Source organism: Orbicella franksi, chromosome 11 (assembly GCF_964199315.1).
Source record: "Orbicella franksi chromosome 11, jaOrbFran1.1, whole genome shotgun sequence".
Taxonomy (NCBI): domain Eukaryota; kingdom Metazoa; phylum Cnidaria; class Anthozoa; order Scleractinia; family Merulinidae; genus Orbicella; species Orbicella franksi.
Window position 1 is genome coordinate 2678146 of NC_138155.1, and position 26878 is coordinate 2705023.

Here is a 26878-nt window from a genome sequence, read left to right on the forward strand (position 1 = left end):
ACTTCCTCCTAGATAAAGCGCTACACTAGTCTATTGCAGGGTTAGTCCCGGCATGAAACTGAAGGGTGCCCTTTGTTGGAGAGATTGGCATTCCTAGACTTTGGTATCTTGCCCGAGAACACAACGCCGTGACCTCGGATTGGGCTCGTACCTGAACCTCTACCGCTCAATCCGGAGTCTTGCATGCTCATGAGGGACTTTTAGATAGCATTGGCAGTACGAGATTGAATACGAAAAGTAATTTTGAATTTCATTCCAGTAACGTTTTCAAAACCCTAGCTTACTCCTTCCTGTTGCTGAAGTGCAGCACAACTGGTGTGAAACGCACATGGTAGTTGGTTTGAAGGGTGACGGCGCACTCAACCAGGAAACGGTACGCCAGGCTATCATCAGATCATGAAATAATTTCATATTTTTCCCATGCGCTTACCCGACAGTTGTCATGGAGACGAAGGACCACCAGAATCCTTCACCAGCACCTTTCGTAAAGCTGGTTGGAAATTCATTAGGGTTACACTTCATGTCCTGAAAGAAATCGCAGCGAAAGGCAATAAAACTACTGTACGATCATTAATTACAAAATCTCTATCGGTCAATCGTGGCGATTTGGCAAAATGCTACATTACATATATTGCATGATGACAGAAAATTATCAAAGGACACTGAGAATCGTTCTCCTGTGCATCCATACTTAAACGCATAGTCGTGAACATTATCAAACGTGCAGACCATATTCTACTAGTTTTTGTTCACAATGAGACTTAGAAATCTCAAACTCATTAGATATCAGATATCTGATTTTAATATGCATAAATTTATATCAACTTAGAAATAAGTTTTAGTTTCGAAAACTAGACCGTGATTCCAAACACCTCGAAGCTCGTCAAAATTTCTCTAGTATGCCTCGCAACTATCCATCAACTATTTTATAACAACAATATCTTTATTTTTCTCAATATAAGTATGAATACCATAACATTGTTAGTTTATTTAATATAGATGATGTGTTTTAGATGAGGTAACTGTTATAAGCTTGTTTGAATAAAAGTGGAGGCTAAATGAACCGCTAGGTTTTCGAGTTAACCTACAGGCTAGTTATGTCTAATTGTAGAATAGGAGAGATGGAAGAAAAATTTACAATTTACAGTTGGTTCAATGGACAAAATCGGTGTTTGGAACGGTCAAACACAGTCTTTCGTGCTTGATAAAGTATTACATCAACATCAGCACAGACTTACCAAAACCCAAATAATAAACCCAGATATGTAAGCCATGATCGTTGACATTACTAACACTGGAACACAGTCAGTTAGCGCGCTAATCATGTTGTCAGCAGCTTTACCAGGGAACCTCTTAGCAGCAATGAAGGCCACCCCAGGGGACTCCGCAAGGTTGATATAAGCATATTCTGCCATGTATCGTTCTATGAATTTGTTGCCGTAGATTGGAAAACTAATCTGTGGGACGTTATCAATATCTTTCAGCACGTCTAAGACGCTTTTCTTGGCAGAAGACTCTCCCTTGCCATTTGCAGTCATGTCGATGAAGGTGTCGCCGTGTGCGGGACAGTATCCACAAGCTGTACGCACCATGTCTGTGACAATACTGCTGAGAACTCCCTCAAGCTTTTTGTCCTTGTCGTTCATTCTGAGATATGGATAATTGGACCAATAGTTCGTGTAAAGGATTTCTGGGCAACGGCAGGTTTCTATAGAGGAGATAAAAAAAAAAAAACTTAGAAAAAGATACCCAGAACACTAAAACACCATGATGTCTCAAATTAACCTACAGTGATTGATTAATAACTTGATTGCAATAGCCATTTTCAATTCAGTCTCGTAAAACCAAAACCAAACCAATTTCTTACCAAGCAGACTGCTCAGCCAATCTCAAACTGTAGTAAAACCAAAACCAAAACCAAAGTAATTGCTTGACTACTTTCAGCACTCAATTGAAAACTGCTCTAACTAAACTAATAATACGTATTAGTGTTCAAACAAGGCTTACATCAGTTCAAGTTTTGTTTACTCACCACCATAGATGAACTCACTGTAAGGTCCCATGCCCCTCTGGGTAAAAGCCGCTATTCGAATCTCGTAAACCGAGTATGTGTCAGCTTCAAGTTCCACCGACAGTTCGCGGGATCCTATGGTGGCTGTATGCTCCTCAGTATCAAACACGTCCCTCTCAGCTGTTCGAATTTTTCGATATTTTATGGAATAGCCCATTAGAAGGCCGTTGACGTGACCGACAGGGACTGGAGTCCAGGTAACGTTTAAAGCCACTGCAGATGTGAGATTATGGACCGTCACACTTTGAGGAGGCATACTCGGTTCTAAGACGAAAAAAACAGAATCAAGGTAAACAAAAATATCAGAAATATCGGCTTATTATTAGAAAGGCGTTTTATAATGGGGTTGTAATTGAAGAAGTTATTATGAGTTTGTGGAATCAATTTGTAAGCCCGAGCGCCTGTATACAGGGGTTTATTAACGGATGGAAATTGCATCTCAGATTGGTAGGCCTTTTTTTATCGGGGTTTATTTCTGGGGGATGAGGAATAATATCTTGAAAGGATAGCTTCATAAATTTCCTTATGGTTGTCGCTACGGTAGGCAAAGGCTAAGATAACTTAATGTTATACTTGTTACTACATAAAGCCATTTCATGAAACTCACAAGTTTGAAAGTAGCACTTTGTACTTTATTTTACCTAATATTGTACTTACCATCGCCAAACGTGTAAGCAATGTCAGAATATTCCTTTCCACAACCCTTGGACGTTCTGGCACACACCACCACCCTGTAACGCGTAAAATATTCCAGATCACCTAAAACTACTTTATGTGTGCCTACATCAAGTGTCACTGTTTCCCAAGTCGGTGGCGATGACCCGTCATTCTTTGCGTATCTAACTTCGTATCCCACAAGGATTCCATGGACATAAGCTTGGCTGATTGGCTCCCACGTGACGTCAATTGTGCTCGTACTCGTGGATTTAACGACAGTGTTTGGTGGCGGCTGACTGGGAACTGATGGTGATAGAAAAGTGAACTACAATCCTGGCCAAAAGTCTTGGGACACTACTTACTTTCTAATGGTCGCACAGCTCATCTAAGAAAGAATTGCATATACCCCCTTCCCCCCCCCGGATAATGTTGTCCATATAGCAAGAATTCTGTCCCCAAATCAACAATGTTTGGGGGAGGGTGGGAGGTGGGAGGTGGTAGTAATTAAATAAAACTCTTAAAAGTCTTTTCCCTGCAAGAGTAGAAAGACAATTATGTTTTAGCCCATAGTATAAGCTAAGTGTCCCAAGGACTTTTGGTCAGGATTGTACCTCTTATAAGCCCTGAGCTTATACAACTTCGTAAGGGGGTTTGAACGGGCTTATAAAAGGAGGGGCGTATATCCGAGGGGGCTTATAAGAAGAATAAAAAACCGTTTCAAAATGAACTACAGCAGTGTTGATCAGAATACGTTACTCGTATACTGATTTTCAATTAAATTTCAAAAAATAATCATAAATCGAATTCATTTCATTTTAAACTAGAGTGGGGGGGGGGGGGAGTTTAATCCGGGGCTGGCCTTATCATGAAAGTAATGTTTTGTTTACAAGTACACGGGCTTATAACCGGGGGGGGGAAGGGCCGGCTTACAGGGAGGAGGGCTTATGAGCGGCAATGTACCTTATTATATGGCTTGTGTTTGTAGGCGATATAACGCGCGCTCTGATTGGTTAATTGTCACTGAATTGTAGGGCATTATTCTCCCGTAATGCCCACGGGCCGATTACGGATTATGCAAATTAGGAAGAGCCCGGCTCGGAAAATTCAAGCGCATTGAAACGATGAAAGCCGATTAAAAACAGTAAGAGAAGTAAATTTAATTCCGAATAGCTAAAAGTTTAGGGATTTTTCCTTAATAAAATTTACATAAAAGTCGTTTTTGACTTACCGGTAACCTTGGCGAGCACTAGTGAAAAACAATCAAAGTTTGCCGAGTGTCGAGTAAAGCTAAAATCGCTAAGTGAAAGACACCAGCGGCAGATGTGTCACGTATCCTGAGCAGAAAACCACGAAGAAACTTATAAGTTATCATCTTAGTCACAATAATTACCGAAATATTGAACTCCGTTTCAGTTCTCATCAAATAGATTCCCTCGCTTCAACACAAGCAAGTGAAAATCAGCTTCCAGGATCATCAGGTGTAAACAATCGGGCGGTTTCTGTCGGTAGCAGTGTTTCTGATACCTGCAGGAAGTTTTAGACGCTCGCAAGGCTTGAAAAGTTCATTCATAAGTCCCAGAATTAAGAAGGCCAAGATATGTTGTCGAAAGCGAATGCGAAGATCGAGTTATTCTGAGCAGTGCATTCTGAAGCATTAGTATTTTCTTTCACCGAAAGACCGTTGGTTTGGACCATTTTGAAGCACTTTCTGTCTTTTCTATATGCGTTGACGTTTCGCCACAAAAGTTGGAAAAACTCCCTCATCAAGTTGTGGCTCCACGATACTAAAATACCTTTTTGAGGGCTGTGACAATCATTTTTCCCGTAAAGAATTACAGTAGTGAAGTTCACTGACTGTGTAGTTTTGCCCTGGGTTTGAGACGATGAATGAATCGGTAAACGCGCGCATCGCCGGATGTACATTGACGACTTCCGCTCGAATAATTCTTTTTTCTTTAATTCGTGAGCCATATAATAAACAACTTAATAACCGAGAGTGAGGTCGTTACGGGAAAATCTCAAACCTCGGCCTACCGTATTGACCTCGCTATCGCTCGGTCAATACGGCAAGGCCTCAGTTTGAGATTTTCCCGTAACGACCTCACTCTCGGTTATTAAGTAGTTAGTATTGTTATTCCAAACTGAATATAATAGAAGCAAAAGAGCCAAAATTAAAAACCCCACAGATAGCAATTGCGATGATCAATAGCAACAAACGTAGACAAGATTAGAAAAACGAACAAGGAGAAATCAGGACATAACTTTCAACTGGTGCCAGGAAAAGAAAAACATGCATTTGCGATCATAGGTCATTGGTTTAATTTGGTTTTGCATCGAACTGAATGTCTGGATCACTGGGTATGTTGTGATTTTATTTTTCAGTTTTATTTTTGACATAATCGGGGACTCCGTCCCCGATTATGGCTCCTGTTTTTGACCATTTCTTAGCTACCAATAAAAATGTCAACCCATTTCTCTCAGATCTCAGCGATTATCCTCGCTTGTAGAGTGCTTATAAACTCAATAAACTGTCACATTAACTGGCCTGAGCTGTAGAGACTCCAGTTTAGCACCATGCAAAATATAATTAGGTTGGCAATAAAACATTTCTGTTTGAGCTTATATCATTTAGAAGCTTTCTCAGTTGTTTTGGTTGCATATTCGACCTATACAACAATGACAAGAAATTTACCGTCTTCTTGAGTCCTACGAGAAACTGCTTTACTTGGCACTCCGTTTCCGTTCCGAGTAAAAGCGTACACACGTATGGTGTAATTTGTGAAAATTTTCAAATCTTCTAGCACCGCTTCAGTGGGTGTTGGCGGCACTGATTTCATGTTATCTGCTTGGAATTTTTTGCCGATTTCCTTGTAAATGATTGTGTAGCCGAGAAGTAGAACTGAATTGAGTTCTGTCACTTCTGACCACTTCAGAGCAATAGTCGTGGTAGTAGAGCTCTCTGCTTCCACAATAACTGGTGCTTCGTTTGGTACTGAGAATAAAACAATGAAAGCCACATTAACTTTATATTTTACAAAACTTTGAATTCAAATTAGACAGCTAGGCCTACCCAATTTTCAAAATGAAATTCAACAGAACTGTCTCTTTGGAAATGTAAGGTTTGTTAATGAATGTCGATTCAAGGGGGATCCTTAAATAAATGTGGCGTTTTGAGGGTTCTAAATGTTCTCATAGAAGGTTAATTATGAAACTCATAATTCATCAAGTTAAAACAAAGGAAATCACATATTTTACACATACCGTTATTAGTTGAGATGTTGAGTAATTCTACTGGTGTATCACCCAGCGTTCCAGCAGCCATTTCTTCTTGCAGGGATACAATTTGTAACGAATCTACAGCCGAGTAGGTGACGTTGAAACTAGAAATGACACTTCCTTCTCTACAAAAGAGTAAAACGAATAGAGAATATGCATTCCTTGAGAGGTAAATACTTAAATATGGGAGCAAGTTAACCCTTTATAAACCTGGGTGGAGCGAGAAAATGTAAAAATGTAAGCGTTGCTTAGGGCGTTGTTGTTATATAAAGCCCGATTAAAGGGCCCTTGTCAGTCACACCTTTGTTTTTTGTTTACATGTGAGAGATTAGCTATTACATTTTATTTAGAACATGTCGAAACGAAGGAAGTGACTGTGAAATTAAACTACTGAAGATAATTAAACATACCTTCAAGAACGCAACTTACAATAAAGCAATAAGATTTCGCTTCACCATGCAATATCAATAATTTCGATGGCATCGGCGGAGACTGACAAGGGTCCTTTAAGCTAACCCAGGATTAGCGAGAAATTTGATTTCAGATTTTTTAATTTTCGGTAGGATTTTCTAGTTGATATTTTTTGTCTTTCAATTTCGAGCTTGAGTAATCTCAAACTAGACAAAAGATAAGAAGTGAAAAACACTTTTACACAAGAAAAAATAATTCTTCGGTTAGCTTGTAAGCCTGGGTTAGTTCTACCCAGCTTTCGAATCTGGCCCAGGATCATAAAAACATGGCCTCGGCAGAAGCTTCAACATGTACTGCTCGACTGGGCAGTACTGGGCACTAGCCATCCCGGCGTAGTTTGCTCGACGGAAATTTTTAAAAGGACCCTTAAGAGGAACCAAGACCCTGTTTTGCGCACGTGGCTTGAAATTTCCCCCCACCCTAAGAGGTACCAATTCATACATAACACGTTTTATTATATGGAGAAGAGTGTTTTACTGGGAACTAAACCACTCGTAGATACGCCACTTCATCCGGGACCCGAGTGGCGTATTTTCCGTATGTCACCTTTGTGAGTGTCGTATCGTTCAATGACCTCACGATTCCCGCCTTTTGCTTTTGCTGAATTGGTTTCTCCATATAATAAAAAGAACATTACACGTTGGCTCGAAGACACGAATTTTATGTTCTCGTGGCAAGAACATAAAATTCATATCTTCTCGGCACCGTGTAATATCCTCTATATCTCCTGTCCCTGTCATATGTTTTTGGCTCAATACCCAATAAGGTACCGCAAAAGCTCCCACCTTGGACCTTTTGAGGCTGAACACCCTTAAGAGGTAGCAAAACCGCTTTTTAACCCCTGAAAGGTACGACGACCACCCCCGTCCTTTTTATATGAGAGTCCCCCCCCCCCCGGGCTAGCCATTCCGTCACAGGGGCTTTTAATTCAGGCCATATAATTTATTCCAAGAAAAGCACGTTGCGCTATTGCGACTAAATATATTTACCTGAAAGGGAAGACCTCGACAATAACATCGAAATTTCTCTTGATGTTGAAATCCTTTACCTATACAATAGGAAATACGTGTGATTTTTGTCTTTTCTCACCTAATCCTCTTTCAAGGGACTGACTGAACTGGTGCATTTATTTACTCCTTGTTTAAGCACACTGTAGATAGTTAAGTTGTTATTTTTCTTATTCATTCATTACATTACACGACGGCGCAGAGCAGCGCAGTTTTGTGCAGGGCAGTTCAGTGAAATATTGCAAACCAGAGTTCAATTCTGCTCAGCTCAGCTCAGCTCAGCTCAGTTCAGATGAAGTCACCTTAGCCTATTTCACTTTAGCTCAGTACACTGTAGTGTATTACAGTGCAGTGCACCTGAATAAAGTGAAATCAAGTTACATGACAAAATGAAGTGAAGTGAAATGTAGCGTATTACAGTGGCTAAAATGAAAAAAAAAAAAAAAAAGAAAGAAAAACAGGAAAACCAATTTTACACTGCTGATGATTGTATTCTCACGCTCAATGTAAAGCTGACTTTCTGGGTTAGCGAGATCTTCATCCCAGATATCATTTATCAACTTGACCTTGTAATTTATCTCTTCAGCTGAAAAAAAGGAAATTAAAGATAAAACAAAATTCATGCCAAATGAACAACTATAACGAGTGCAAATAAAATTATACCAAAATTTGGTGCAATTGCTCATCCCAATCTTTGTACCCTTCAATTAGTTTAACGCAAATCTCTTTCATACTTTCACCATCTACAAGTGGACTACGAATTCACAGGATAGCCAGTTCTCAGTTGGCTTGATAGCTGAGTTCCAGGTGCTCTGCATCGGTATCGCAGAGATGATCGATTCGAATCCGGTTCAAGGCTGAATTTTTGGTAAGCTTTATTATTACAACTACCTAAGTTACGTACATGGGATGCGCGATGGCCTTATGCAGGGTTAGTCCACTGGACTCCGGAGCGAGCGGTCCGGGCTCGAGCCCTGGCCGGGGACATTTTGTTGTGTTCTAGGGCAAGGCACTTTACTCTCACAATGCCTCTCTCCACCCAGGTGTATAATATAAATTGGTACCGGCGAACTTAATGCTGGGGTAACCCTGCGATGGAATAGCATCCCATCCAGGGATGTAGTAGAAATACTCCTAGTCGCTTCATGCTAAACCGGTACAAGCTCAGGCCTGATGAGCCACTTGGCTCGTAAGCAGACGTTTTTGAGTTGCGTACTTAACTCCCTCATGTCTTTAAAGAGCCCCCATTGGTCAAATCAAAATGCCAGCAAAAATAAATACCTGGACAACTGTCCATATTACAAGGCTTGGTTTCCGTTTCTGGACCTGTGCAGTCTTTCCCGCCAAAAGCTGGTTCAGGATTATCACACTGGCGCTTTCTTGTCTTGTTTCCACCGTTACACGGTTTGTTACAGTTAGGCCATGGAGACCAGCTACTCCAGTTGCCGTGAACTGAAAATTAAGGTAAAAAAAGCCAAGGACCAATGATAAAAAGATGAACTGGAGATAAAATAAAGTGAAAAACGCTGAACTACATTTTTCAAGACAAACACAGTACATTACAATATTTCGAGAGGAAGGCATATCAGTCTTAGCAGCTTTTCATCCGGATCCTCTATCCTGGTCGAAATGGAATTTGGAATCATCATCTACTCCCCCTAACGTCACTTTGACGTGATGCTGAAAGTAACTCTTGAACTGCCGAACTGAACTTGAACTGGGCAGTGGAAGCTGACTAACTTCTCTCACCTATTTTATTTTCACAAGTATCACCACTGTATTCTGAGGAGCAGTTGCATGTGAAACCTTGTTCATTAGTAGCCCTTGTACAGTTGCTATCATTTTGACAAGGATTGGGAGAACATGCGTCATCTGTTGATAAATGTTAATAACAGACATCAATACCTTTTCACACAACATTTCAGTCAAACGCAAAAACTTAATTTAACGTCACTACTTTCGGTATTTGTGATCTCAAAATTCTTTGAGAATATGAAGTAAAAGTGTGCAAGTCTCTTGTAAGAAAATGTGCTAAACGAGCAATGATAGACACTAAAAACCGGTGTAAAAAAACCTAGGTTTTTTTAAGTTAGCCTCCCTGGGTTCTAATATAAATGATGTTTACCCTGAAATCAGGCTATCCGGGTTCTTAGCTAGGTTCTCAATTTTTTTTACAAAACAACTTGAACTCATGGATGTCGCCTATGTCAAATTATTCACAGTACAGTATTGTAGTGTGTTATAACATTGTCAGTGTTCTGGCTAGTTTTTGTTACTTTTTTTGCATCGCATGTGATGCACTGTATGATCTTTTTTTAAAAGACTCTATATTTTGAAAAAAACAAAAGAAAAAAAAAAGCCTGTATTGAGATTTTAGCCCAGAATGCCTCTTATTTGAGGGCTTCTCAAATGGAAAGTTTTAGCCTAACAGGTTCTTAAATTTTACGTTCTTATACGTGGGGGTTTACTGATGCAGGTACAATGCTTAACTCTTCAGCGACTGTCTTAACTTCGGGCTTGAAGCTGGTGGAGTTCGGAAATATTGGTTTTGGCGGAAGCGAATCAGGTGAGAATTTCCCGCGCGTAGTGTATTTGCACGCTGTAGACTAGTATGTTACCGTAAAACCTCGAATTAGTTCCTCTCCTCAAATGAGCACCCCCTTCCCCTTTTTATGGAAGATTACTGAGACAACAAAGGTTGTCTAGTTTTGGTTGTGTTCAATTACAAGGCGGTGATTCATATTGACTCATTCAAGCACTGCACATTGACCGTCGCAACGGATGGTAAGTGAGGTTCTACTGATCTTTGTGCAGCAGACCTAGATCGGCTAAACTGAAAGGGGTTATGTAGTTCTTCAAGAGAGACAGGATCCTTGTGAGACTTCTGAGGGACTAACAGATACATGTATTGCAAAACAAAACCAATCATATCTGACCACGATTTGCGAAAAATGAAATGAGCAGCCCCCTCGATTAAGCGTCTCCCTCGAACAAGCGTCCCGCGTCTTCTCTTAAATTTGAAATAAGCGCTCCGGGCACTAATTTGAGGATTTGCCGTATCTATGAAGGTCAGATGTTGGGCAATACAAGAAATATGTATATCACCTTTCAGAGTGCCACAATTGAAACCAATATATTCTGAGGTGCAATTGCATTTAAATCCCAGCAAGTTACTAGCCACAGAACAGGTTCCACCATTTTCGCAAGGATCGTCTAGACACGGATTATCTGTTATCAACAAATCGAAACTCGGATTAAACACAGTAGTTGATAAGTTTTTCACTGTATAGGCTTCATTAAAAAAAGAGGCTTAGGCTTTTCTGAGAAAACGAGAAAGGTTTGGATTCAAAAATGTGAAAGTGAAAAACAATAATTGATAAATGATATTCAAACTCTTTTCTACGACTTTCTATTGATTACAAGAACCATCTCAATATATGTTACAAATTGTAACATCGAGAAATGGAACACGATGTATACATATTGCAAAAAAAGAGTTAAAAAACAATGCGAAGAAATGTAAATGGTCAGCATTGGCGGTATAATTTTACTACTGAATTATCCTTATCAAAAAAAGGGTTTTACGTGTTTTTTCCACACCAAACTAAAACAAGCAATTTCTTTACTGCGAACATCGAAGAAAGGGAATGAAAAGATTGAGAAATGCGTTTCTCAAATTTATTAATAATTCATCAAGTTTAAACAAAGGAAATCATAACCGTGACAGTGTTTTGATATCTGATCTTAATTTACATAGATTTTTTTATGATTTTATTTCTCCGTTTTCTTCTTAGTTTTAGTTTCGATTGAGAAGATATATCAAACATTCAAGGCGGTGTTTGAGCAAATTTCCAAACACCTCATAGTTTGTAAAAAATACTCCGTCGCGCGTCGGATTTTCAACTCTCTTCTCGGTGTTTGGAAATATGGTCAAACACGGTCTTTCGTGTTTGATGTATTAAATCACCTTGCTGTATACCACAGTTTAGACCAATGTAGCCTGCAGGGCAACTGCATTTAAAACCTAATGAATTGCTGTCCGCTGAGCAGGTTCCACCGCTCAGGCAAGGCTCGGGAGAACATGGGTCAACTGTGGGAAAAAGCAGAAAACAGTTTTATGACGTCATACAAGGTCTTTGCTTCCGCCATTTTGGATATTGATGTGGAAAATAGCAGAAAACTGTTTTATGACGTCATACAGTACGAGGTCATTAAATCCGCCGTCTTGGATTTTGCTACCTCTAGCTTTTGCTGAAAAGGAGACTTTATCCTGCATTCTGGAAAGCAACGTATCTGATATCTGTAGTAGCAAACTTCCAAAAACTTGGAAAACTGTAATGGACTGGAGTAACTGTGTGTAGCGGGTTAGCTGGCAGCTAGTCCGACTAAATACAGCTCCGAGGATTTAATATGAACTACCATGTTATTACTTAAATGCTATTTTCGGAGCTGGAATGAACTGGGCCAGAGATAAGGAGGAGAGACGTAAATAGTTTGATGGTAAGCAAAATCTTTATGTAACGAATTCGTGGCAGCCGGGCAGGGTAGTATTTACTTTATATCGTTGTAAATTAACATGCATTGTACTGTCAACAATGCTTATCAAAGCCTCTTGTTACTCTCAAAGTTACACTATCCCTTATTATATTTTATTGACCTGATATGAAGTATTTATTTACTAGATAATATAAGACTCGAAGATATACTCAGGGAGAGATATTCTATACTTAGATTGCTTTTTAACATTGTGTATCACCTTGCTTATGTCTGCAATCATAACCAATATATCCGGGAGGACAATTGCATGTAAAGGATGGCCAGTTACTGTCTGCTGTACAGGTACCTCCATTTTGGCAAGGATTAACGTCGGCCAAACATAAATCAGCTGTGGAAAAATGACTGTTAGACGGCTGTTACATAGTTTTGCTTCAGATGGAAAATGTTCTCGGAGTGTTTGCTTGTTCTAAAAAAATACATTTTCGAGAGTGAAGGGACCTTAAGATTTATTCTCTTTGACCAAAAAATATGCTATCCCATATTTAGCAATTATTCACCGACACTGAGGTGAATAATTAGCGGACCAACACGTTATTTTATGTGTGACAAGCGGTCGGAAATTTCAAAATTTCACGCGCCGGCTGCTCGGAGGTGAATAGTACTTGTTAATCACCTCCGAGTTAACCAATCAGAGCACGCGAAAAGCACTATTTACTTGTGTGGTATATACTAAATAAGAATATTATTTATTTAAGTTCGCCTAACTAAAATACTTACTCATATACATTAAAAATTCATTAGGCAGGGAGACCACTACAGCGTAGCCAATTACAGTGGATCACAGGGTAGTGATATCCAAAATATTCAAAAAATGTAGTGATCTATAAATCTCTATTAATTAATCGATACAAAAAATAAGATCTTTATAAACGCGCACAACATATTAATAAAATATATCTGTTAATTCATGTATAATATCAACGTGCGTGCATTGTTTGTTTATCCTTATAGGCAATTTCATATTTCTATTTGACAATAAGATTATGAGTTCGAGATTTCTATGAGGTGATGGTTAATGAGGCCGAAGGCCTCATTGAAATCTCGAGCGAATAATCTAATTGCTTTAGTAGAATTCTTACGTAATTGTCTTCAGCTAACCATTTCCAATTGTTTTGGTACATTGTATTTAACTTTTCATTTTAGGAAAATCGCTCGGACTGAATTGTCGTTTGGAATTTCCTGTTGTGTACAGAAGTTTTCAACATTTTGTAATTTTTTTGTTAAGTCATGAACCGTAAATGTCTTTCTTTTGGTCTTCTCAGCTTTAATTATCCATTTGTATCTAAATATTCTTCCATAACTTCGCAAACGCTATTTCGCAGGCGACTTCCAGGCACTGCACTCTGATAGCTGTTAGTATACGAGTAGCTCATCTAATCAGATTGCAGCATTTGCATTAGTTTACGAATAGAATTCTTCTAAGAAATGTTAGTTTATCAGGCAGACTATTAGGTCGAACTGAATGTGAAACTTGCATGTGCAGTTGTGTACATGAGCTACTCGTATACTATCGGCCATTAGGGTGCGGTGACTGAACGTCGTCTACATAATGACAACGTTTTCTGGTTTCTCTTGTGTTTCGCGGAAGATTTAGAAATATTACGGGACAATTTAATTCTGAAGAAAGGAAACTAAAGAAAGGAAACTGACGGTTATGCGACTTTAAAACGTCACAATTTCTCGATGAACCGATGAGTGCGCGTGAACAACTGCAAGTTTCCAAACACAGTTCAATCCGCGCTATTTGATAGAGCGGAAGTTTAATATTACGTTGAGAAATTTTACCACCGAACTTCTTAACTAGGAAAAGTAGCGTACAATGAAAACTTATAGTGCACTAACTTATAAAATAATATTTTCCATTCAATGAGATTTTAAACACTTTAAAACTAGTCAGGAATCTGATATCCAAGGGAATCGTGTTTTTCCAATTCACTGAACAGATCCTCACCCAGCTGTACGCCGGCGCAGTTATACATAAGATCAGCTCCTATGCAGCTGCATGTGAAGCCCATCACGTTGTCTTCCGGTGTACAAGTTCCCTCATTCAAGCACGGATTGACCGCACACGGATCGCCTGTAAGAGAATCAGAGCCCAATTTATCAAATTCATTAATAACTCATCAATTTGTAACAGAGGAAATTATGACCGTGACGGTCATTCTGGACATCTGCTATTAGCATAGTTTTTTTACGATTTTATTTCTTCGTTTCTCCATAGTTTTGGTTTCTATTGAGAACAAATATCAAAAAGATAGTGTTTGGCCACATTTCCAAACACCTTGAAGCTCGTTAAAAATACTCCCCTGCGCGTCGTATTAGGAATACTGGTCAAACACGGTCTCTCGTGTTTGATATATTACTTCTCCAATCCTCGATCAGTTCCTTGAACCTCCCGATAACTCGAACAAAAAGACGACTCCGTTGGATTTCTGTCATTGTAACTTTAACTTCATTATTTCCAACCTCTAATTTCTCGAACCAATTTTCGTTCTCGCTATGGGTTCGAGAATCGGGATTTATCTCTAATTCCAGGATAATGTTTAAATACATGTGCTAGAATTGATGGAAGTGAGGGAACCTGTAAAGTCCTCAACACTATCTTAAGTGTTGCTATTACTCGCTCTCTATTGGGACGATATGTGCTTACATTGTTTTTCGTATTACTATTTTTTCCTTGTGTAGTTTCGTCGGCAGTCATAACACAATTATTCATGCTGCTGTTGTTGTTGTTATTGAATGTTTATAGTGGTTGATGCGCTTAGGTACTCCTAGCTATTTCTTAGGCATGCCACCTGAACTCAAAGAAAGAAACATTTCAAATAAACATAATAGGCTTAAAAACCACAACTAGCTGCAGGCAGACCAGTTGGCTATTTACAAGCATGATCGAGGATTGAACTAGCGTCTACCGAGAGCCAACTCAGCTAAGTGGTCAGAGCGGGACTTGAACCCGCGACCTCCGGATTTCAGGTCTGGCACCCTAACCACTCGACCACGCTGCCTCCTTTATTCATGTGAAGCACTTTCTTTTCCGAAATGTCCCTTCAAACTGGCCATGGTCTTTGAAGAATATTACCTATTTCTGTGCCACAGTTGAAACCAATGTATCCTGATGGACAACTGCATGTAAAATAAGGCCAGTTACTGTCCGCAGCACAGGTACCACCATTCAAACAAGCATTGAGGGAACAAGGATCGGCTGGTGAAAAATAAGAATCCGTATCAGAAGAATGTAGCTGAGGTAACTGTACTGCCAATTTGGTATTCATTTTCAGATGTTCCCGAAAAAATTTCATTACAGTAAAGAGCCCGTGTGTAAGAACCTACATTTCTTAAAGTCTGGCAAAATAGGTTCTTGTATTTTGGGAAACTTATTGTCAATTAAGATTAAGTAGGTTCTTATTAGGTTCTTAATTTCTGTCAAGGAGATATAGTTCACCCGACAAATATAGAAAAGTGAGTTTGGTTCTTAACTGTACAGTATTTATTGAGCGTATGCACATGACGTCATGGCAGCCATATTGGTGTTCCAAAACAATGAAACGGCGGCCATGTTGGTGTACCAAACCAATCCTGTGGGAGTTGAACTCTTTTCTTATGTAAACACTTTCTTTTGTTCCAATAAATTTTCATGGCTGCTAGACACCTGAATGCATACGCTCTATTCATAACTGTGTTATGATAAGCCTAACACGTGTACAACTGATTACAGTTTAATTATTACGTAGTGTTGGCTCTATAACAAGAGTTTTTAATTTAGCGGTAGCCCACATATACGAGCTTGCTTGATCTGGCTTGGCTAAGCAGGTTCTTATATTTTGGGGGGTTTTAAAATGGAAAATTTCTCTCAGCAGGTTCTTAAACCACTAGTTTCTTACACTCGGGATTTTACTGTAATATGATTGTAAGAGAGATAATCTGTGTTCATTACCAAGCTGGGTGCCACAGTTGAAACCAATGTATCCGGATGCACAACGGCATTCAAAATAAGGCCAGTAGTCAAGCGTTGAGCAGTTACCACCATTGAGACAAGGATTGGACAAGCACTGATTACCTGTTAAAATAAATTAAACAGAGACTGATTACAATAAAGAACATTTTCTTGTAGTGATGATTGTCCCATGTTACCATGAAATCCAGTAAAAAGCAAAGAGGGGAAAAATATAAAATACTAAAGAGATCGAAGAAAATGGAAAACTTCCTTTTCTAGACTGTTTGGTAAGCCGCGACAACAACGAACTACGAACGACAGTGTACAGAAAACCGACGCATACCGACAGATTACTTGACGAATCATCCTACAACCCGACTTCACACAAAGCCACGACTATAAAGACTTTGACGAGACGAGCGCAACTAGTTTGTGACACACCGGACAGCTTACGTGACGAAAACAGATACCTTGAACGTGTTTTTCACAAAAACAACTACAACGCTGACTTTATTAGACGAAACATTTATCGACCTACTGAAGCTGACGCTACGAACAGGAACCCTACGCCTGTTACTACAGTGACTATACCTTACATTAAGGGCACTTCTGAGACCATCTCACGGATCCTACAGCCCTACAACATTCGTGTAGCCCACAAACCTACAACTACGTTACGACACTTACTGACCAACGTGAAAGACAGAGACGAACCTAACGACAGACAGGGAGCAGTTTACAAGATCAAATGCTCCGACTGCCAGGCTTCCTACATTGGTGAGACTGGCAGAAACCTTAACACGAGACTGACTGAACACAAACGAGCCACGAGAAATGGTGATGCCAACAATCACATTGCTGTACATCATCAACTGACAAACCACAACATTGACTGGGACTCTGCTCAGTGCTTAACCTACAGTACAAACTATTTTCAACGACTGACTCTGGAAAGCTGGTACACTAACCTAGAACAAACGCCTCTTAACAGATGTCAATAACTACCGGCGCCTTACAAACGACTTATCCACGACAGAAACGAAACCGACAAACGGACTTCTAACAGACCGACTTAACAATAACTAACTAACTTTACACCAGTCTTTCAGCCAATACCATCATGGCTATACTGACCAATCACGTTCAACGGACCAGACTTATAACATCATCGACTGACAAACACTATTCACTTGACTCTGAAGATGACTTCCGCTCAGGTTGTCGAAATGTCAGTCACCAACAACAGTTTTTTTCAGAACTACACTCACCCGGACGATCACACAAGAAATAATTCACATGGCACAAGTCAGGCGAAGTTTTTTTGGCCATGTGTTCTTAGGAAATCCATTCACAGTACTTGTTGTCATCTGACACAAGAGTGTAAATCCAGTAAATTATTCAAGCGATGTAATAAAATGTAATTATAATTTTATCTACTGACTGATATTTAACTAGCTTTTTTTCCTCTCATCTTATTGTTATTTTTGTCATGCGTTTTATACATGAGCCCCTGGTTCGGATACCGAGGGCAACCTTTACCCATGCATGACATTAATGAATTGATTGATGGATGGATGCTGAGGGAGGGATTCAGAATTTTGAAGCTGCAGAATGTGGGATGTGAGAATGGACAAAGCATCATGGATTGGCAACTCGTCCAGGAAGGGTGTCAATACTTGAAGCGAAATCACGACACAGAAACAGGAGTCATTGAGTGCTAGAGCACATGAATGATCAGGTTCCTTCATGCAATAATCATTACAATCAGGACAGGACTCGTGGATTGCTTGGATTTGTACGGTCTTCACCTGGCCTTAAATTACATAAGATTTCTGCGATCATGCACGTGGTGAGCAGACAGCGATATCACCGAGTTTAAACTTACGGTATCCCATTCAACAAAGCTATATATTAATGTATTTACTTTTGAGTTTCAAGTTTTCCATTTTTTTACAATTGTAACGTTATGACTTCACTGATCAAAATATTGGTATGGTGAAGGTTTCACTGTATCCTAAATTATTACTATTTTGTAAGAGCATTGAGATTTTACTGATGTAATGCGCTTATTGTTAATATTATTATAATTATTACAATTATTGTAATAATTATTATTACTGCCATTATTATTAATAAAAGGATAAAAATTATTATTATTATCATTATTGTTACCAATAGCGCATGTATAGCCATGATATTCTGACGGACAAATGCACGTGTAACTTCCTCTTTGGTAGTCACTGACACACGTACCACCATTCCTACATCGATTGACCAGACATGAATCTGAGGAAATTCAGAGATATCAAGAGAGAATATGTGATGGGAAGATAATCATCCTACTGAGTATGTAACAGGCATATCCCGCAGCAAATATAGCTGCATTTGTGTAATAGATAACAAACTGATCAACTGTGGATTTGACTTGGCACTTTATTACAATGCCAAGTCAAATCCCCAGTTGATCAGTTCGTTATCTGTTAAAATCACGCTCTAGTTTACTATTGAGCACTCTGAAAACAGCTCTACAAATCAACTCGTTCATATATAGGAATTATATAATTTCTGTCGGAATAATTATCTGTCTTGAGTATTGACGAAACCCCGTCAAAAATAATCGATGTAAACAACTAGATTCCATCTTGCCGTGCGTCTGTTCATCAATTGATCACAGATGACGTCAAAAAGTGATAAGAACAATAAAGTGGCACACACGAGGCGATAGCCGAGTGTGTCACAGATGTTCTAACCACATTTTGACGTCTTCTGTGATCAATTACTGAGCAGACGCAAGGCAGCATGGAATCTCTTGGATTCATCTATGCATCTGTTCACCATTTGATAATTAGTAAGAACCAATCAGAAGACTTCTTGCACATTATGTCAATTCAAGAATCTCAGGCTCTTTCAACTTCTTTTTTTAGACGCGAAGAAGCTTGTTAATTACAGACAGATTTATCCCTCATCGATTTGTACCCTTAACCTTTTACACTTAAAGCAAGTGTTTACCCGCTTCAGGCTACCCGGGTTAATTTCTTGGCTCTCCGGGACCGGGAGGTCTTTGAAGCTAAGTTTATAGCCATTGAATTTTCACAGGATGACTTGCCACATTGAAAATGGCCAATGTTACAGGATATGTTACCCAAGAAAAGAAAATGTACGCAAAGTCAAATTTTTCGGCAGGTTCACAGCTTTCGACCGTTTCACACGGTTTCCAATCAGCGAGCGAGTAGTTTGCCTTTTTCTCAGCTGTCACGTGACCTCGTTTAACCACGTGAAAATAAGGGGTTGAATATATGGATGGGGCCTCGCCTCCATTTCTGTTTAGAGAGGGACGTTGTTACCATATCATTTCAGATAAGGTGAATGTTAAAACGTACCTAGACAGCCATAGAGCTCTACCCTCATAGCTATGCCACCAATCCAAGCCAATGGAATAAACTTGATGTAATTTACCCAGATTGGTGGGATTAACTGATGAGAAACAATGGTAGTGCGGTCTGTGTTTCCGGCAAACTCCTGCATGAATCGGTAAGAAGAAAAATTGTTAGAAGGGCGCTATCATGAGGATACTCGGCTTTGAGAATGATTTAGAGAATTGGTAAAATGGGTGTCATATTGAAGCATGTGCGCCCGAGAATCTGATCGCAAACCGAGAAAGTCGATCAGCCTTTTTTAAACTTTTAACATTAATTTTTGTGGAAGTGCAGTAGCTTCATGGTTAGTGCGCTCGCCTCAGATCGAGCGGTCCGGGTTTGAGCCCTGGCCGGGGACATTGTACTGTGCGTTATAGTTTGAGGAGACCACTGAAACCTAATTACATTCAGCTTACTCTCCCTTTTAAGCAACAAAATATATTAATATCTTCATCTTGGTTTTCGTGGTACATGTTTCAGCGAGCCTATTGCCTGTGTAAACACTAATGAAACATTTAAAAACTCGATCCAAGGCATCAGCTTGAAATACTTCGCGCGGGCATTCAATATAATTCAATGAGGCACGCTAAGGCATCCCTTAGGAGGGATGTGGCCATGAAATGGTAACTGTCTCATGTCTTGTATGAAGCTACTATACAAGGGAAATGGTAAAATTCAATAATCACCTTGAATGGGCCAGATTGCTGTGGATCCTTGTAGTATTGCACATTCGTTCTCCATCTCCAATACTGCAGCTTGTACTTTGTCACCCATCGGCTGCGCTCCTCTAACCCTTGTGTTGCTACAGCAGTTATTAAAATATACCACTGGGGGAAATAAACCTGTAGCCACGCATTGTAGTCTTCATCCTTTGCAATCCAAGTTCCTTGGGAGTGTTTTGATTTTTCCAAGTTAAGTCTGGCCTGATCGGATCTCGCTTTTTTGGCTCCGCTTGAAGCCGAAATTTGCCACGCCTTAATCGCACCGGTTTCCATACCAAGGGGTTCTTCACAAGCTATAGATTTTACGGAATACTAGTCACAGATATTATACCAGGGGAAAACTCATTTTAGCTTGATTATACCTATTATATATCGTATCTGTAACAAAATACTCAATTTTCATTGTGTCTACGCTCTGCTATGTCACGTAATTGGCACACGATCGACCATGTAGGTGTCTAATTAAAACTGTCCAACTACACGGGCCACCACGCACGACGCACGACGCACGACGCACGACGCACCACTCACCACGCGCCATGCGGCGTGCGTTACGCGCCACGCACAATGTCTAACGTTGTCAAACCCTGAGCTCTTAGAAATCCACAAACCTGTTATCTTTACCTTTATTTGTTTCACAAGTATCACCAGTATAATCTGAAGGACAACTGCATTTAAAATTTGTTGTGTAGCCACTGGTACAGGTGCCGCCATTTTGACACGGATTGGACAAACATGCATCTGAAGGAAATTGAATTCAGGGATAACAGGAAAGAAGTCACAATTAGTAAAAAAAACTGGAGAGTCTGTGACTGACGGTGGTGACCCGTATTTATTTGTAAGAGTATCCATAGAGAAACACATTATTTCTGTATAAGCAGTTAAAAACAACTAGTACGTTCAGGCTGTCAGACCCAAAATGTGTGATATTTAAATAAGTAAAATAAAACAAATTAATAAATTACAATATTTAGAGATGATGTCGCATCAGCCTTAGCTGGTTTTTATGCCGGTCCTCTATCCTGGTCGAATTGGAATTTGGAGATGTTGGTTTTTCTGGAATGAGGAAAAACGGCGAACCCAGAGAAAAGTTCTCGAAGCAAGGCGAGAACCAAAAAAAAACTCAACCCAGATATGGCACCGGGCTAGAATCGAACCCAGGCCACATTGGTGGGAGGCGAGCGCTCTCACCACTGCGCCATCCCTGCTCCCCCATTTAGGATAGATATAGAAAATTTTTTGGCTTTCCAGTTTAGACAACCCGTCACTGCATTACATAAAACTTCAATAAAACGTATAGGTCGGAGAAGGGGAACTTCAAGTAATTCAAGCTGGTTCAGTCTCTCTTTTGCTCAAAAAGCCGTGGGGAAGAACGCAAAGAAGAACAAAACACCAGTGAACAGTTGTGTGAGCGTGCAAACGTGATATGCGAAGCCGCAAACTGCAAGTAGCGCGGGCGTCGGAAGACCAGCGAAAAGAGAAACTGCAATGGTCTCATACAGCATTTTTGAAGCCGGGCACTCTGGTGACGGGGTAATTCTATTGGTCGGTCTATGAAGTCATGACGCACAAAAAAAGAGACTGCTCGCAGTCTAGGTTAGCTCGAATTTCCTTATTTCAACTTGACAAGAAACCTAACGAAAACGATGCGGTTCTCTACCAACTGAGCGATCAGGTCAACTGAAACGTGATTAGTTTTTGAGTTGGTATTGACCCTGGAGAATGAAAGTAAGGAGGAGATCGAATCTATGCAACACCATCACGTGCTTGATCTGCGGGTTAAAGATTCAATATGCAGTTGCGAAAAGAAAGGCTTCATGTTTTCTTTTGCTTAACTGCTATAGTCTTTTTAACCTCTCGCCTTTTCGCGGGTGTGAAGTGTCCATTTCAGAATTATCGTCCTTCACAATGATAAATATAGCATCAAAATCATATACCTTAAACAGATAGGGAAAGATATTGTGATTGTGACATGGAGAATCCTCTACAGTTACCTCGACACCCATAGAGCTCAACCCTCATTGCTCTGTAGCTCTGATATTCAACTGGACGAAAAAGGATGGAAGCTGCCTCGAGTGGTGGGTTTAGTGCGTGGTAAACAATGCTGTCTTGGTCTGTATTCCCAGTAAATACCTGAATCAGGGAAAAAAACAATTACGATCCTAAAAATCATGTCCGTACCTGTAATAATTTAAATTTTTGCAATTAAATTTAAATTATTAATTGAGCGGTTTTTAATTGAGTGTCTCCACCCAAATGTCTAAATGTGTACCGGCGAATTTAATGCTGGTAGGTAGCCCTGTGATGGACTAGCATCCCAACCGGGGAGTGCACAAAATAACACTCTTGTCTCTTCATGCTACAAAAATCGGGATAAGCTCTCGCCTGATGGGCCAATTAGCTCGTATGCAGATTTTACTTACCATCAAATTGTTATTTACCTTGTACAAGGTTTCTCCAGGATCCTTGTAAAAACCTTTTTCCCCATTGGGTTTTGAGTACTTCAGCCTGTACGTCTTAACCCACTGGCTTGCATCCTGCCGTCCTTGAGTAGCGATACCTGTTACTCTGGTGAATGGATAGCTAAAGGTAATGGTGAGAGTTGGTTTGTCATCGTCTGCTGCAGCTACCCAGCCTCCTGATACCCCTCCGGACGGTATAAAGTTAAGCCTGGCTCTACTGGCGCCGGTGTTGCTACTATGCACAGAAGATGCACTTATTTCGTCGTTAGTTATCGTACCATTCTCCATACCGAGAGCTTCTTGACAATCGGAAAAGTCTGTGGCATCGATTAAAAAAAAAAAAGAAAAAAAATGTACAGTCCTCGTTTAATAAATGTTTAATTGAGTGCAATAGCTCAACTTCCTTGACTGTTCGCAATCTAGACAAAAATAGCTCTAGAACATTCCATTCTCGTCCCCAGTGCGGCTCGTTTTAAAATGTAATTAGGAGTAGAGAAATTTCTGGCTCCGTAGTAGTCTGCGCATGCTCTGATTGTTTAAGAAAATTTCTCAAACAATAGTGAGCCTTAAGTCGAGTGTAATTTGTATGTCTCGTACATTTTTCAGTCTCCTACCTTGCAAGGCGCTCGTGCTACAGTTATCACCGGTGTATCCTGAAGCACAACTGCAAGTAATCTCTCCGGAGCTACTGCTGCAGGTTCCACCATTCTGGCAAGGGTTGGGTAAGCAGGGATCATCAGGTGCAGGCTCTATCGAAATTGAAAGAAACGTAAGCACACAAGTAAAAATGGACTTTTCTGATAAAGCGCGCGGGTATTTTGAAACCTAGATTACAGTTATCATTGAGTATTTTAGAGCTTAAGTTTAGTTCCAATATATCGTGTCCAGTTCCCCTACAGTTGATCTGTTACACACTCCGTAGCCTTCGAAAAACAACTGACATGGAGCTAGAGCGTTGAACGCTCCACTTGCACATTCAATAGTTGATACTGACCTCTATCTTGATCGAATTGAAATTTAGAAACGTTGGTTTTTTAGGAGGGAGAAAGACCGGAGAACCTGGAGAAAAACCCTCGGAGCAAGGCGAGAACCAACAACAAACTCAACCCAGATGGGACACCGTGCTGGAATTGAACCTGGGTCACATTGGTGGGAGGCGAGCTCTCTCACCACTGCGCCAGTCCTGCTCCCCTAAATTCATACCTAGATTCTTAAGTAAAATATTACTTTATTTTTTTAATTGGCGTTATCCTCTGCGCTGCCGTCTTCTTATGCTTCCTAGCTAATACCGCCAAACAGCGTTCAGTTGTTCGTCATTATACATTACCGTTCACGCAATCATAATTGATTCCATTGTCTGTCAGGACACACTGCTGATCTGCAGGACATTTATCACCATCACATTTATCATCCACTGCCATGGAAACAGAGTGCTTAAGTTAGTGAACTGAAGGCCCGGACGAGCGAGGGAGTTAGGTAATTATAACTTGTACACAACAAATTAAAGGAGCAGTCGTCACGGGTTGTGCGTCTTGAAAAGTTTAGCCTATAGTTTTAAAGTTACTCGTTTGTAATCCATGCTGATTTCTCCATCCTTGACAATACTTGTTCCTGTACGATTTTCTAATATCTCTTCAGTGCTTTTCTATCTTAGTAAACTACTATCTCAGGTTTCCTTTAATGTAAAGGTAATTTTGTGCGTGTACAAAATAACTCTAATTACTATTATTTTCATACATTGAATTCACTATCTCTTTTCTGATTGGTCGAAAGCGTACAGTGAATTTTCGAAATCAGCACCTGTGTCGTCATCTAGCTGCAGATTATACAATAATCATGTCAAGGACACTCAAGGTCAAGGGTAATCATGTCATGTATGACGGCGGTGCATGATTTCTAAGGGTAATCATGTCAAGTTCGCGCGCTTTGTAGCTCTTTGTGTTGCTTGCCGTCAGTGAAGAGGCAAAAACATGACTTCCATTCCATAAAACAATTATTAGATTTGGTTTTTGTGATATCAGCTGATAACCTTGATTATTCCGGATACCACAAAAACCTCATCCAATAATTATTTAATATGACACAACATGCTTGAGATTAAAAACACTATTACTCGAATGGTATATTGGTAAATTAAACTTTTGAAAAGCATGCCTGAAAAACAACCTCCTCTCTCTTTTGTTGGAATATGGTTAATGTGTATTTTTAATTGCAAAGAAATCTATGGTACATACCTTGGCCGTTAGTGCAGTAAGCCCATGTAGTTTGTTTACATGGTCTCAAATAGACGAGTTTGTACAAGTAGAAAGCACCACAGTTGATAACTTGAATAAACTTTTCCCCATTATTATTATTACAGGGCTTGTCCGGCGATTTAGATACGCAGACCTTTTGAGTTACCTCACCGTCGCCGAAATGTGGATGGTCATCTACAAGGTACAATCGAGTTTCTGTCCCACACGTGTTCAGAGGGGGGACTGTGCTTGACCTTAAGGCATTGCCTGCGTTTCCAGATACTCTGTACCAAATATCCCAGTTTGTTATGTCAACATCATCGCAGTTGGTCTTCATGTCACCAGTGAAGTTCACTGAGCGATCGCCTTCGGTCAGAAATTGATAAGAGCCATCTGCACAAGGATTTCCTGGAAGTAACGAATGAAAAGCGAAAACAATTAAATCATTTACTCACATAGAGGACCATTTGATCGGTATTGGTTATCGTGCTTTAAGCTGATTATGAAACAAATATTGTGTTATCGCAACATAAAGTATGGACTGAAAGGAGGCTAACCTGTTGCCTATTTCTTAGGAGGGGGTGAGGTAAACAAATTTTAAAAGCTAATACGAAGAAGAAGGCTTCATTTCAGAGGGGATGCGCACCCCTGCACCCTCCCCCCAGATGTATTTACGTTCTAAATCCTTCCATGTTTCTTAGCTGTTCTCTACAAAACCACAACGTGAAGTGACCAAGTTCTGCGTATTGTGGAGAACGTGAACCTCGACGGAAAGTTTTTCGTATTTCGCTATCATATGGAAGTAAACGCTGTCATTGCATATTTAGCCTGAGCAAATTTTTAGATCGATAGGCGTTCTGAACAAGCGCAACAACGTGTAATGACCAAGTTCTTTGAAAACGACAACCACGAAGCTAATTTTCCGCATTTCGTTATCGAATTGCACGTTTTAGCCTGAGCAAGTTACTTTTCTTGGTCGATAAGTTAGCTGAACTGATCTAACTGAATCGCGACCTTTGCTGTAAAATATAAATCTAATTTTTGCGCCGCCGTTAAAAGCTCCCTAACATCAGACAATGGACTCGAAAGAAGTAAAGAATATACTCGTGGATAACAGCCAAATTCCTTGAAAGATTGATCGAGCATGATCAGGGAATAAATTTAGAAACTGGAATTTACTTTTTGATTAGTCCTTGAAAAAGCTGATTCAGTTAGTTGCGTTGAGGAAATTGGAAGTGATAATAGTTAAAACAAAAAACAAAAAACAATGAAAGATACTAATCTCAATTATGATCGATCGATCTTGTCTGTCTTTCTGTCTGTTTAACTACAATTGTACTAACAGAACTACATGAAGTACATACCCAAGAAATGAATAAAAATCTAATGTTTTTTCAAAGACGAACAAAGTGAATGACTTCGGTTTCTAAGTTTCTAAATTATCTTCAATGGAAAACAATAAAGATGCATATACCTTCAACTCCCAAGTTACAAAGAAGGCGAACACAGAGTAAAGCCAAGAGGAACTATGGAGTAGAATTTGATGTTGAAGACAATGTTAGTAGTGATAAACCAAGCCGTTTTCCCAGTTAAATTTTATAGTATTACTGACCTGAATTGCTTTCATCTTGACCTTTTAGCCATAAAGCAGTCTGATGTTTAAACGAAACTCCTTGGCATCAATTCATATCTATTAATAACAATAATTTTAACAATCACCGTAACTTTGTTACTCAGCAACTCGCATGTTCTAGACACACGTAGGTGGTGAATAATTAATTGCCCAGAGACAATTTTATCATTTTTTTTAATCAGTGTTTTTGTAGTTTTTACTTCTATTTGATGATTAACTTTGACCTCTTTAACTCGTTTTACTTAATCTTTTCATTGTGGAACAAAAACGCTGTACCTTGTTCAAAACTGAAAACAAAACGGTATCTAATAAATACTTCTTTGGTCTTAACATGGTGTCAATGTTTATATAACGTTTGCAGAGAACACTATGTGTGGCAGCCTTTCTGATAAATCTTGTTTGTCAGGGGCCCGTTTCTCGAAGGTCTCCAAGAGTTTT

At 39.7% G+C, this 26878-nt stretch overlaps 1 protein-coding gene across 1 annotated transcript in view; it reads right to left on the minus strand.

Annotated features, from left to right (window-relative positions):
* LOC145503410 (uncharacterized) overlaps positions 1-26434 on the minus strand; it is a 30660-nt gene extending 4226 nt beyond the window's left edge. The window contains exons 1-28 of the mRNA XM_081482869.1: positions 26420-26434; positions 26282-26333; positions 24979-25215; positions 23901-23987; positions 23188-23322; positions 22553-22890; positions 22106-22244; positions 20736-20852; positions 20076-20404; positions 19354-19492; positions 18146-18259; positions 15921-16096; positions 15093-15365; positions 14403-14595; positions 13991-14116; positions 12239-12367; positions 11450-11572; positions 10588-10710; positions 9232-9354; positions 8764-8934; positions 7959-8068; positions 7465-7523; positions 5990-6204; positions 5421-5720; positions 2729-3031; positions 2033-2335; positions 1239-1708; positions 431-525 (exon numbers count right to left, since the gene is read on the minus strand). Of these exons, the coding sequence (XP_081338995.1) occupies positions 431-525; positions 1239-1708; positions 2033-2335; positions 2729-3031; positions 5421-5720; positions 5990-6204; positions 7465-7523; positions 7959-8068; positions 8764-8934; positions 9232-9354; positions 10588-10710; positions 11450-11572; positions 12239-12367; positions 13991-14116; positions 14403-14595; positions 15093-15365; positions 15921-16096; positions 18146-18259; positions 19354-19492; positions 20076-20404; positions 20736-20852; positions 22106-22244; positions 22553-22890; positions 23188-23322; positions 23901-23987; positions 24979-25215; positions 26282-26333; positions 26420-26434 (4994 nt within the window). The remainder of the gene's footprint in view (positions 1-430; positions 526-1238; positions 1709-2032; positions 2336-2728; positions 3032-5420; positions 5721-5989; positions 6205-7464; positions 7524-7958; positions 8069-8763; positions 8935-9231; positions 9355-10587; positions 10711-11449; positions 11573-12238; positions 12368-13990; positions 14117-14402; positions 14596-15092; positions 15366-15920; positions 16097-18145; positions 18260-19353; positions 19493-20075; positions 20405-20735; positions 20853-22105; positions 22245-22552; positions 22891-23187; positions 23323-23900; positions 23988-24978; positions 25216-26281; positions 26334-26419) is intronic.
* Between the last annotated feature and the right edge of the window lie 444 nt (positions 26435-26878).